The sequence below is a fragment of the Mytilus trossulus genome, chromosome 3, assembly GCF_036588685.1.
Source record: "Mytilus trossulus isolate FHL-02 chromosome 3, PNRI_Mtr1.1.1.hap1, whole genome shotgun sequence".
NCBI classification, from domain to species: Eukaryota; Metazoa; Mollusca; class Bivalvia; order Mytilida; family Mytilidae; genus Mytilus; species Mytilus trossulus.
Genome location: NC_086375.1, coordinates 85,806,822 through 85,820,551, shown reverse-complemented (window position 1 = coordinate 85,820,551; position 13,730 = coordinate 85,806,822). Strand labels below are relative to the sequence as shown.

Here is a 13,730-nt window from a genome sequence, read left to right as displayed (position 1 = left end):
TATTGACGAAAGAAATGCTGCAGCAGGGAAACAACTGGAAGTGTCACTATACGAGTTTTCAGATCAACAAAACGAATTAGATGACTGATACGAATTATCTGTTATAAGAGAATTATCTCGTTCATCCATAAAAAATAAACAAATCAAGATTAAATAAATAAAATTTGAGGGAAACACATGAATTCGAAAAAGACCGAACTCATTAACATCCACAGTTCCATGAATATGGCTGATGGTACACGTATGTGACTGTTTAGTAATAATAATATTTTGAATATATCTGGAATTCTAACATGACGTCCTTCAAACACTTTGAGTACACACCCGTGGTAAAACATGACTATATTGCATTGGCTGTTCCGATCGTACTCCCACGTCATATGTTTTTATTATGAATGAAGTACTCGACGTCATAGAATGATGACGTTCTAATTTAAGCATTTTACGGGAAAATACACGCTTTTGATACCGAAAATCATCACAACAAGAAACGTAAACAAACGATGCTAAAATGTGGTATAAGCCCAATTTTTTATGTACAAAAAAAACATAAAAGTAAGTTATCATTACAATTCATCCAAATCTATCTAAATACGTTTTGTGAATAGTTTGAGCATGTCACTTTTTCTGTTTGCGCCGTTCTTTTACGCCAATCTAAAAGTGCGTTAATTTATGGGAACGGCAAATAATGGCCTCCACCTAGAGCGCTTCGATCCAAACAAAATTGCCGTATTTGTTCTATTAGAATCGAAATAATTCATGGGGGCTTGAATATATGTAGATTTTACCACGGGTTGTCCCTTTATGCCGATATTTTACTCCTCGCTATCCCTCAGGGTAAAATATTTGTCATAAAGGGCCAACCCGTGGTAAAATAACGATATATTCAAGCCCCCATGAATTATTTCTTAAATAATTTTGATGATGTCTTGTCTATCAAAATACAAATTTTATACTTATTGTCTTCCACTACTAAAATATCACCCTGCTCATTCACTTCGTAATCCTCATATCACGACTTTCGGACGTTATCGTGTATTATCAGCGACGTCATATGTCTGAGGAAAATTTTTCAACGACGACACAATGTATATAGCCATGAAACTTTTCCAGATTTGGCTATACTGTAAGTCCTTTTAGGATTGATCAGCGCTCAACTAATACATTGTAAGGTTTCAAATATTTTGACCACGAGCATCATTAAACAAAAGTTATTGTCAAAAGAAGCATCTGTGGAAGTAAAACTGGTAACGTAAATATTATATCTGAGACCTATCAAGCGTGCTTTTCTCAAGCGTAAAACAGTTTGAAGGAGGGAGAAAAGAGCAGTTATAGAACGATGAACAGTTTTTCGGGTGTTTTTCGTATAAATATCGTAGACTATTATATCGGTTGCAATGATTTACAAAGACTTCCCTGTGAAAAAAAAGATAATTTAAAATGGAAATAAACGAGGTTATGATGCCTCTCTGACGTCATACAACAATAGGAGTTGTCGTTCACTGCGCACAGTCCCTAAAAAATATAACGTTTTGGCTAGCGGATGATATTTTACGATATCAATGTGTAGAATAACCCGATATTCTATAAACTGCGTCACGATTCGTATTGTCAACTTTCCGTTTCACAGCAGAAATAATATTTACGTTACCAGTTGTACTCCCACAGATGCTCCTTTTGACAATAACTTTTGTTTAATAATGCTCGTGGTCAAAATATTTGAAACCTTACAATGTATTAGTTGAGCGCTGATCAATCTTAAAAGGACTTACAGTATAGCCAAATCTGGAAAGGTTTCAAGGCTATATACATGAGGGAGATATATATCTAAATTTGGATAATTTCGAAACAGCAAATTGAAATCACGCAATACCCATACTGACAATAGGGCTGGTGTTACTCTTGGAGTAACTTACCCGCTGTCTACTAGTCTGTATTTCATGTATATCAGTTATAGCGTTACGTTAGTATATGTTTACACTGTACTGTACTGACTTCATTGATAACTCTGTGCTCCTTTAAAAACAACTGCTGTATCAAAGTTACGACGAAGATCGACTGGAATAGACACTGAATAAGCATTACATTCACTGAGTTGTTTGATCGATACGATGATGTGTAGTGGTATCAACTCAAATCAATTCCCATTGTTTGTTTGGTACCTTAATTTTTTATCTACTGAATCAATTTCATGATTTGAATATCGTGAAACTATTTTGTTGCATCAATTAGAATAGAACTTTGATAAATTTCAGAGCGCCCAATTTATTTATTATTATTAAATCGGTCGTATGTATCATTTAGATATGATTATTTCATTAGGAGTATATATCATTTTGAATTTATTGTTAGATCTATGATGTTTCATTCTTTATTCATGTACAACTTTATAAGAGTATGACACCAGCAACATGTTTTAAAGATAATATAACTATATCTGTAAAATTGTCAAGGTATAATGATGAAATAAGATATATTACAATTGATTTAGTTCATTAAATGCTGCTTCTAACATTTGACATTTCTTATCTGATTTTTAACTTTTGTGAAGGTGTTAAGAATCATACAGACTATTTTCTTATAATTATCCAATATTTTGAATGTTTTGTACTATTGTACTTAATGGGCAATATTTTCCTACATCTACATTTGTATGAATATTATTTAAATTGCAAAAAAATACTATTTACTGTTTTACTGTTAATAAAATCTTCAGACACACATTGATAACTTCTTTTGCGATAAAAGGAAAGAAAATCTTATCATTACTAATCAGCCTAACATGAACATCACATTCTCAAAACGATTTGGAACACACAAAAAAAGTATTATTCAGTTTCTTTCAATTAACATTTCAATAAAATGAATTAGACGGTAGAGTCCTATGACAAATCTTAAAGTGGAAGCATTATAAAAAGGCATTTCTGGTTATAATAAAAGGCATGGAAGAGATAGTATTCCAACCATTATTCTGCCAGTTAAAAATTTTTCCCCATTAATTAAAGGATAATAAATCCTAATTTTGTAAGCTTAGAAAAAAAACATTTAACAAAATTTACAGGATTTGTGGCTTTTTTAACTTTTTACCAATTTATTTTCAACATTGACCAATTTAGAACTACCTTCTATCATACTTGTCCGCCTATTTGCACTCATTATATAAAGTCTACAAGATTAGTATTAAATATCGTCCTTTTTATTCTTTATATCAGAATATTGATTTAACATTCGATACCAGATCAATAATAATGAAAATCAATCTTCAATATACTTATATATGAACTTTAAGACATCTTCCCTGCAAATTGCATGTTTTTTCTTTGTTTTTCGCATAATATTTATTTAAAGAAGTATGCTAAATATGGTTGAAGTGAAAGAGCTGTATTGGCTAGAGTGTAATTCTTAAGAGCGACGCAAACTTCATTTTTCCTCCATGTCTTTATTTACCAATTCATTTTACTCAACATAATGCATCTAGTTCTGTATGTGCATTTCATATGATTTTCATTTTAATTGAAGACGACAGATGAACATTTACAATATTACTATAATTTTCACCAAAAAAAAAATAAAAATATAAGGTGACAGACATTTTGCTTGAAATTAAATCAAATAGATCCTTATGTGCTGATTTTTCTGGTTTTTGATCAGTTCGATCTTAGTTATTTACTGCAAAGAAACTCAGTCACTTTACCATTTAATGTAAATAATGGAGATATATACTACTGATACATATATGACTTTTGATATCAAAACAAATATATCATCCAGTTACATGAATAGTACAAACATAAAAAGGAAGTATGTGTGACTCCGGCGCCTTTGTCGTTTATATTCATTAATTTCTTACAAAGAAGCACCCTTCTTCAAAACGCATTTATAACACTTTACTTACACATAATTTAAGACCTCATACGGCGTTTATGAATTTCAATAAATTGTTTGCGCCATTTTGGTGTAACCGACACGAGTTAAGATACGATACCTATTGCGATGATGTTGATTTGAGAATCCTGACTTTATTTATTCACAATAAAGTTGAATTGTCCCCTGAGGACAACTTAGATCCGGCAGGTCGTTTATGTAAACATAAAACAAAATTGAAAATTTCATTTTTGTAAACTATCCAGCTTGTAAACGGCGACGATTGTCTGGGCAATCATGGTTATATGTAAGATTTTTACCCATTTTGAAATAATTTAAGAGTTATTTCCACTACGAAATGCGAGAGAAAATGTAAAAATTATTAGTGTAATGTTTCAGATATTGAAGTGTCAATAAGAGCCCAGTTTGAGCTCTGTTTTGATTCGAGATAATTTGCAACTCAATAATACAAAACGTTCAAATGAAAAAAAGGTTTCTTTTCAGACAGGTTTCAAAGAGATCACAAAAATAGAAAGTGTTACGGAATAAGTGTTGTTTTTTCTTTAAATACTTAAATTTTGCAATGTTGCTATGTGTTTTTATGAAATTTACCAATAGTCTGGAGAAAAATAAACAGCATTGCAAACTCAATGTATCTAAAAGAATTCCTTATCCGAAAAACAAATATTAAAATTTATAGATATATGTGCTTCTAACAAAAAAGAGTTTTTCAATTACTGTGTTGCTCTGTCAATTGTCAAAAAAATATATATTTGAAATTCTTGATTACTTATTTTATGACTTTTATTCAATAGTTTTATTCTAAACACTTTTTTGTTAATTAAATTTCTTTTGTGAATATTTCTTATATTTCAAATGTTGTAACTTTTGATTAAAATACACATTAAGAAGTCGGCTAGATACTGTTGCCTTCAATTTACCTGATAATCATCACCGTTAAAGTGAAACTATTCTTAAAATCGTAGACCTCTTCGTGGTTAAATTGTAGCATTCGAAATGTTTCTTATATGGGTTGATATTATGGTCAAGGCATTTTTCCGACGGGCATTTATTTTATATTTTTTTATATATTTATTGCAATGTTCATGATATACTGTAGAACATTATTTTTAATAGACTTAAGATAGGGAATATTTTTATTCAATGATATGTTTCATGAAGATGTTCTAGAATGTGGAATAATACCTAAACAAATGATCAATATGCGTATTTAACTAAATTTAGAATACAGAACATAAAGATACTATAACTCCGCCTATTTTTCACTGTATCAAATGATATCGTTTATGGTTATTTTATGCGCCATTACTCATATAAGCAGACGATACGTCACGTGATAATTATGATGTTTTGATTGGGTAGCTTAACCTAGGACAAATCACAATGGTTGACTTTTTCAACAACTGTGGTTTGTATATTAGCCAAAGAACTAAAGTTTTGTGGCACTTCTATTGACAAAAACTGTCTTGCTGGAGAAATTAATTAGTTTGTGGTGATCAATCTGTTTCAAGTGTTAAAACCCAAATGTTGTGTCATTTTTAACGAGCTTGAGAACTAGGAAGATAATGGATGCCGGTTCCCTGTTTGTTTATCCAACACCATTCAGGTACTAATTCAGAATTTGTTCTTTTTTGCAATATTATATCGAATATCAAAATATTTTATGTATCTACGTAATAATATAAGACAAATATTGAAGCAGTGAGCTAAAATGTATTTTTGAAGCTGGATCATAAGGTTTTAAATCTATAACAAAAGTGAAACTTAATCATTTAGACGAGGTTTTTAATAACCCCTTTTCGTAATTTTGGTTTCGCGTATGTTTTATCATTAATATTAATTTATCGTTATTATTTTTGGTGTGTTGAATATATTGCTACAAGTTCATGATATTAATTTTTTGGGTATACGTTGTTAACTTAAAATACATTTGTTAGCTATATCATTATTAAAGATATTATCAGAAATTTAACATGGATTTTAATACAATTAATATGCATCTAAACAACAAACACAGGTACCCTTATCTTAAGGTCTCATAATCCTTTTATTACTTTATAACCTTTTTTAGTTCTATTTTTATTTTGGAAAAAAGAATTGCTTTCATTTTCATCTTTTATTGATATTCATCTTTTTTGTATCTACATGCATTAATGTTTTAATTATTTTTCATGATCATGTACTATATAATTATTCTCTCAGTATTGTCTAATATTTCACAATGACTCGACTTGTGTTTAGAACATACATGTATGAAGTATTGTTATGTTTTTAATGATTTTATCATTAATGTAAGGAGCATCATGTATGTACGTCTAATGAAAGTATCCAATATTTGATTTAAAAGTTTTTGAGAACGTGTCATCAAAATTAAAACCTTATCAAAATCTGACATTTTATACAAAAATTAAGAAATGGTACTTTTTATAAAAAAAAGTTATAATTAAACCAGGTTGTAAAGAAATATTTGTTTAAAGAGTTTTCACTTTTAAAACTAAAAATGGTAAATAAGATAATGTGCGCTAGAATGATATATTCATATAAATATTGATTTTTAGCTAGAAAAAAAATACATTTTAACGAAATAATCTGATTAAATTAACACAATTACCTTACAGAAAAAGCAAATATACAATGATGAATAAGTTTCATGTAATTAAAACGACAAGTCATTAAACTATGCTGACTGGCATTGTCCATCTCAAAAAATTTTAATCACTTACCTCGGCAAAGAACATTTAAATTCGTTAATATTATTATATGACAACGATTTGACTGTACACGGAACAATATGTTAAAAGCAACAGAAACAAATTGTAAATATGTAGAAAGTAGAATAGAATAATTTGAATACAGATGATATAGACATGAAGAATATAAATTTGCATTTAGGTATATAGGTAACCTTTCTAGAAAATCGCCTATATTTCTAGGAATCATGTTAGCATATGACGTTTAACTCATATTACAAAGATTAAAAAACACATTCTAAATTGTTTTCAAAATAATCTTTTGGCTCTGAAAACTAGTTCTGTTAATTACTGTAAAGAACATTACTTAAAATTGATCTTTTGATAAAAGTTGAAAAAGAGAGATTTGTTATGAATTATTATTATAACTCAACGAAAAAAATATTCTTACATTATTTGTTCATAGAAATCTTTTTATACGATTTATGTTTGAATTAGAAAAATGTAAATATTCAGATGTTTAAGTCGCTGAGACGTAATGCTGGCTCGAACTTTTCACCGTTTAAGAAATCATTCCATGACATTAGATTTGTGATGCTGTAATTTAGTAAACTAAACAATAGATAATAAGAATAATTATTACTTTAAATTATTATAATATATATATCGGTATCTTATTCGCTTATATCTACATTCATTAGTGTATTATAACACCATAATTGTATATATCTTATGTGTATGTAGATATTAAAGCACATCAGTCCTGATATATTAAATATAGTTAACTATCAGAATTTAAAGACTCAAATAACTGTTCATTCATGAAAAGAAAATACTTCATATTTAATCGAAATGAATTAATCGAAGTCATTTGCATCAATATTTTTTTTTCTCTTTTTTTTATATATAGAAAAATATATAAAGTGCATTTGAGTTTTTATACTATAATATGTTAACTGAACACACGACTTACCTAGTTAGGTAATATATTCAATTTAGTTTATATATTTTCTTTATTATTCGTAAAGAAACCTAATCTAAAAGAAGTGGATGCCAAATAGCAATGAGAGTTTTAGCTTGCTATATTAATAGGTTCAGTCCACCATTGTCTACATAAGAAAACGCCTGTATCAAGTCAGGAATATGACATTTGTTTTCCATTTGTTTGGTGTGCTTGGTCTATTGATTTTGCCATTTGCTTTGTGACTTTCCGTTGAAAATTTTGCTCAGAGTTCGGTATTTTCGGCATTTTACTTTAACTTGCTGCCTGTAAAATGGTTCCAGTACAAAAACTATATGTAGCACTATTCCATCCATATCAACGAATTAAATTGGTAAACCCTCGAACCCTATGTAAAGTTAAGCAAACTATATATAGATTGATTCAAGTTATACAACATTTTTCCTAGTCCAAACCATTTGGTTAAATTTCATTTATTGGTTTAATTTTATCAAAAGTATAAAACCTATGAAATAGTAAGATTAAGAACGATATAAATTAAACATGCCGATATCCTGTGGACCCCAGAAGGCAAGGTATGATACCTGACAGCTACAAACTATTTCTTGATAACGTTAACTTTAATTGCAATCAAACAGTTTGATGCTGATCTTTTATCTATACTATATACCATTTAGATTACAATGAGTCTGTGCATTTCTACTGATTTCCCTTCTTTTCAATAAGATCTGAATTTGAACATTCAATAAATTTTATGTTAAATAAAACTCTCCTCTCTTCACACTCGTCAGTTCCTACACATGTTATGATAGGTCCTAAATATACTTAACACTAAATGTTTGTCAACCTGCTATCTTACACTGATGGAAACTCTCCAAACTGTTTCGGTACTTATACATCATTTGCTAGTAAATGTTCTCCGTTTTAAGCTACCTGATGAAGTTAAACCCAGAGAAGCGCCTCGGACGCATACAATGTATAACGTATAAGGTGTTTTTTTATTTTTTTAAGCAAGTAATTTTCTTCATTATATACATGAAATTAAAGTTATTATACTTTAAGTGTTTTGTATTGTGCAGTTTCAATTTTATTTTTGTGCTGTCTCTTTTGCATCTTTGCATACCATGTCTGTTTGTTTTTTGTACTATCAATTCCATGTACTCATTTCATGTTTCTATAAATACTTTCATTGCATATACAATAATTTACATAGCTAGTCTGTGTGTTTAATTAAGTCTTATGCAAAATGATGAAAATAACTACAAGAATTTAAATCATATTTCAAATTTTGAAATTTATCGGAGAACTCGTTTAATTAAGACCTAAAGATTTGCAAATGGTGGTAATCAGATTATTGTTTAAAAATAGTCTATCATTTGCCCTTAACAGGATTTAAAAAAGGGGACAATATTGTCATAACAAATATGATGAAATAATTTCTTAAAACATTTTGATAAAAGTTGACAGAGATTTATCGGGATTGTTATCGTAGCTTCTATTTAAAAAATGTTATGATTCGGTTTTAGCTAAAACAAAAGCGAACAAGTTCAAGTTGTAAAAGTATAAATATACTCATCATAAATACACTTTCAATTTGCAGTCCACGATATATATATTTCATAACAATATTTAATTCATCAGTTGTAAGCAGACTAAATGATTCTCGTTCAAACGACTCGGAAAAATAAAATAACACTATAAAAATCATATTTGAAGTCTATATTAGTGTGTGATTAGGATATTTAAAAACAAAATATTACCAAAATATCAAACTCCAAGGTATAAGTATCATGAAGATAAAGGAGCATAAACCCTGACAAAACTACGGAATGACTGGAGAACAACTGTCATACATGGTAGCATTAATAAATAGTTCTATGGTGAAACTTTTTTTAATTTTTACCCTAAATTGATCAAGGATCATCTAGTTCCTAAACAATATTTTCATTTTTAACTTTAAAGCAATACCTATGCATACATAAAGCTAACACAGAACGGGAGGTCCGTTGATTCACTTTACAAGAGTAACATAATTTGTCACTAAAAAATATAATAAATGTTACAAGGGGGTATATAAACGCTCTAAGAAACTAATGAAACGTTTTCTAATAATTATAGTAAACCTTGTTATTTAATGTATCTTCTAGGATATTTAGTAAATATATGTCATTTAGGATTTTTATTTTGTTTCATTATCAATTCCAACTTCACAAACTGCAATATAAACAAATAACAATTTTATGCATTTATTTTGTTATGTTTGAAAGGATATCATTTTTAATGTTTCATCCTTACTTTGGTTTCACTTTGTTTCTTTAAACATTTTTGTTAGCAGTAAAAAAAAACATCCACCTAAGGACACCTGAGAAGAATTCAATAACTGTTTGATAATTGTTTTGGAGTAATATCAGCACATAAAATGACAAAATATACCAGTTTTAACTCGATTTATGCAAAATTGATGACATTTACCGGCATATCCTTTCTGATACTCCTATCAAGACTCATTGGTTGTACATAAACTCGTAATATCGACTTCATTAAAGTGATATCTAGTCCAAACAGATCCTTACTCTTTATAAATTATGCATATTGCTTTAAAAGATAATGGCTCAAACTAATTCAGTGTAATTCGAGACAGTGTTTTTTCTTGTAAAATATGAAATCTTGATGATAAAATGTTGGCGGGGATGTTTTATAATGTTAATATGTAATAATCACCTGTCTCACTTCGTTTGTAAGGATTCAATATGATAAAATATTACAAAGTTACTATTGATTGCTGTCATTACGTAACTTCACTTTGGAAATTACAGATTAGCTTTCACATTTTTCGTTTGAATAATAAGTTTTTGGGAACGTAAACGAAAAGGACATCCAACAAAAAGATTTCCAAAATAGATGTAATATTTAACTGTAACTATGTATATTTTATTATCATTTGATTCATTTGTACAAATCTTATTTAAAAAATGAAAACAGTGCATTAGAAATGTCTGCGTTTTAAGCGCTTTTCTAATCTTATCCTTCACTAGGAAAGCTCAAGTCGAATATTTTTAGTGGGTTCGTGTTGTTTATTCTTTAGTTTTCTATGTTGTGTCATGTGTACTATTGTTTCTCTGTTTGTCTTGTTTAGCCATGGCGTCGTTAGTTTATTTTCGATTTATGAGTTTGACTATCCCTTTGGTATCTTTCGTTTTTCTTTTTAAGCCAATGCTATAATTATAAAAACAATTGAAGAATAAACGACTTGATCTTGTTATTTTCCATTTTATGTGATCAAATGAATGTTTACTTTTTTTATTTATCTTAAGCATAACTGGAAATCTTTAAAAAGAAAATTAAAAAAATACCCGATTTTTTCCTCTCTTAATATATAATTTGTGAAATCTAGAAGCTCTGTTTTTATCCTCAAACTTCCAGTGTTCTGAGAAATTAACAAATGCTCTTTTTATTGGTACAATTGTTTTTTATCAGAAATATGCAAACATTACTTCAGACAAGTACTGTTATTGAAATCCCATAAAGCGAGTTTATACAGTGTGTCGGATACGACTTAGGAAATAACACGCCATACGATATCGTGCTTTCAACTCACATTGTCAATAAATCTAAATTATGTTTAATATAATTATTTTTCTTTCCAGACCCATACCAGTTTATGGCCAAGCTTCTGCCTTTGATCTCCATAGACTTGCTTCACATTGTGCATCTTTAAATGGCTGTATAAGACCATCACCTTTGAAACTCTGTGACAATGCACCGCGGGATTCAACTTTTCAGTCTCCAATTCATATGTCTCCTTATAGTCTGGCAGTTAGTGAACACATTAAAAGATTGCGACAGGAAAATAGTGCAAAAATATTGGATCAGCAAGCACACACATTGGCTCAGTCACCCCAACTGTCAACAGGCCATTTTCCTATATCCAGACCTTCTATGTCCATTAATAGTACCCCATTGAATTTATCTGTTCAGTCATTTACGCCGAAATTCAATGCGGCAGAAATAAACACACAGATTCCCGGAAACTCTGGGAGTTATGGAGAGCACATTTCACAACAAATATCACTTGGACGAAAACTGTTTCCGTGTCCTCAGTGTCGATATACAACCGATCGAAGAAACAATTTAAAACGACACATGTTAACAATGCATCAGACATGTTCCAAGCTACTGGAATGTTGCGGGATTCTTTTCAACACAAAGGCATCATTACGAGAACATGCTATGATTTTTCATTACCATGGATACACCTGCTTTTATTGTGGTCGTAGATTTTGTAGAAAGGCACTACTAAAGCGACATCTATCAGTGCATAACGGACAAAAGGATTTTGTTTGTACTATTTGCGATTATGCAACGAGTCATAAAAGTAATTTAGAGCGTCACAGACGGGTTCATGCCAGGCATGATGATGGTAGAAGTGACATTAGTTGTGATCCGGATCAGAAACCGAACTTTGACGATTGTGAATCCAAAAATGCCGGTGATAAAGAATCTGATCCGGATAGCAATGAAGAATTGTCTGTCTGTTCCGATAGTGATGAAGAAATAAACGTCCACACAGACTGAGACTTGTATTTGTTTTGGACGTCTTTATGGGTTTACTTTGTTGGTATTGTGATAGTGTAAGATATTTGAGGCATGTTTATGGTGCATTATTGTATTTATTTACATATTTGTTATTGTAAAATAAATCTATTTGATAAAAAAAAAATGGTTTGTTGTATATTCACGTACAGATTTTACTGGAATAACATAGTTAGAAGTCAAAGATATCAACGACGAAACAAATTTTGGGTCATCGGAGATACACATTTATAGATTTTAATTTCTCTTTTTATTTATTGCTGCGTGTTTCTTCTCCGTACTGAACTTTTTAATAATCTATTTTGAATACTTAGAAAATATTCTAATCCAATTAAGATTTCCGACGTTGAGGCAAAGTTGACCAAAGATGGTTTGCCTGTCCAAGGGAAGGAGCATTTATAAATAGTCCCTTTCTGTATATGTTGGCGATTGTTTTTGTAGCAGTTTTGTGTTTCTGTTGTTTCGTTGTTTTCCTCTTATAGTTTATGTATTTCCCTCTGTTTTGGATTTGCGACCCAAATTTGTTTTTGCTTAATCGATTTATGACTTCATGACAGCGGCATACTACTCTTGCTTTCATTTAGTCCATGGTATGTCTTTATATTACTGTCTGCAATACTTATATCTTTGTCTTTTACTTCTAACATAAATATTGCTGTAGGTTTTTGTCTTATATCATTATTCCGCATAAAAGATGGACGAAAGATACCAAAGGGACAGTCAAAATCTTGAAAGTAAACTACTGGAACTTTTATACCTTTCTTTGTGGTATAATTGGTTCCTTATGTTTATATTGTTTATTCAGTTTAGGCCAATTTAAGTCACTCAGAACCTCAAAAATCAACACACCACTACCTTTTAAACATATGGTTTTGAACATTAAATGTTGTAGAAACACTTAATTTATATAAAGTCTTCATTTCATTTTATTTTTAATAGAAATTAAAAGTAGCGATAGATATTAAATACTATCTTCACTTGTAGATAAGTAATATCCATTCTTAAATAAACACTGTCAATTCTACCAAATCAGTAAAAGCTGTAATGTATCTATCTGTTGATTTAAGCCTGTTTCAATTGGTTTTATTATTTGTTCTTATGTTGTACTGTTTAGTCACTGTCTCAGTTACGAGGAGAGTCGAGCGCTCACAAACAGACTTTACCCTGCCACATTATGTATGTACCTAACAAAATCGTCAGGTACTTGTTATTCAGTGGTTGTCGTTTGTTCGTTTCTGTAATATTTGTTTTCTCATGTTTTTACTTTCATATTAGGCCTTTCGGTTTTTTTAATTGAATTGTTTTCTTGTCGGTGCCTTTAAAAGCCGACAAATTGTATGGGGTTTGCTCGTTGATGAATGCCGTATGCTTGTCTTTGATTGTTTATTTCACTTGAAATGTTGTGGATAGTTGTCTTATTATCAGTCATGCCACCTCTAATCATTTTATATTAGTTATAAGTGTCGTTCCTTATAGAGTATTGCGATCTCGCAAAGACAAGTGTTCAAAGTAAAGCGTTATTGAAAAACATAAAAAGTATCACTCCATTTTGTTTATGAACTTATAAACTATGAGATGTCCGTCCATGTATTCTTAGGAAA

General features: G+C 30.0%; 1 protein-coding gene across 1 annotated transcript; it reads left to right on the top strand.

The window, feature by feature from the left end:
• Nucleotides 1–5,272: 5,272 nt before the first annotated feature.
• On the top strand, nt 5,273–12,230 carry LOC134712703 (oocyte zinc finger protein XlCOF7.1-like). Its single transcript, XM_063574514.1, has 2 exons — nt 5,273–5,491; nt 11,184–12,230. Exons 1-2 carry the CDS (start codon nt 5,451–5,453, stop codon nt 12,109–12,111), a joined length of 969 nt encoding a protein of 322 aa, XP_063430584.1. The 5' UTR covers nt 5,273–5,450; the 3' UTR covers nt 12,112–12,230.
• The last annotated feature ends 1,500 nt before the right edge of the window (nt 12,231–13,730 follow it).

What these genes read in the sequence shown, in the direction of transcription:
- LOC134712703 (XM_063574514.1), top strand. Translation starts at nt 5,451, where the DNA reads ATGGATGCCGGTTCCCTGTTTGTTTATCCAACACCATTCAG. An exon ending in GTTTATCCAACACCATTCAG is followed by an intron (nt 5,492 to 11,183) that starts GTACTAATTCAG and finishes TTTTCTTTCCAG; the next exon opens with ACCCATACCAGTTTATGGCC.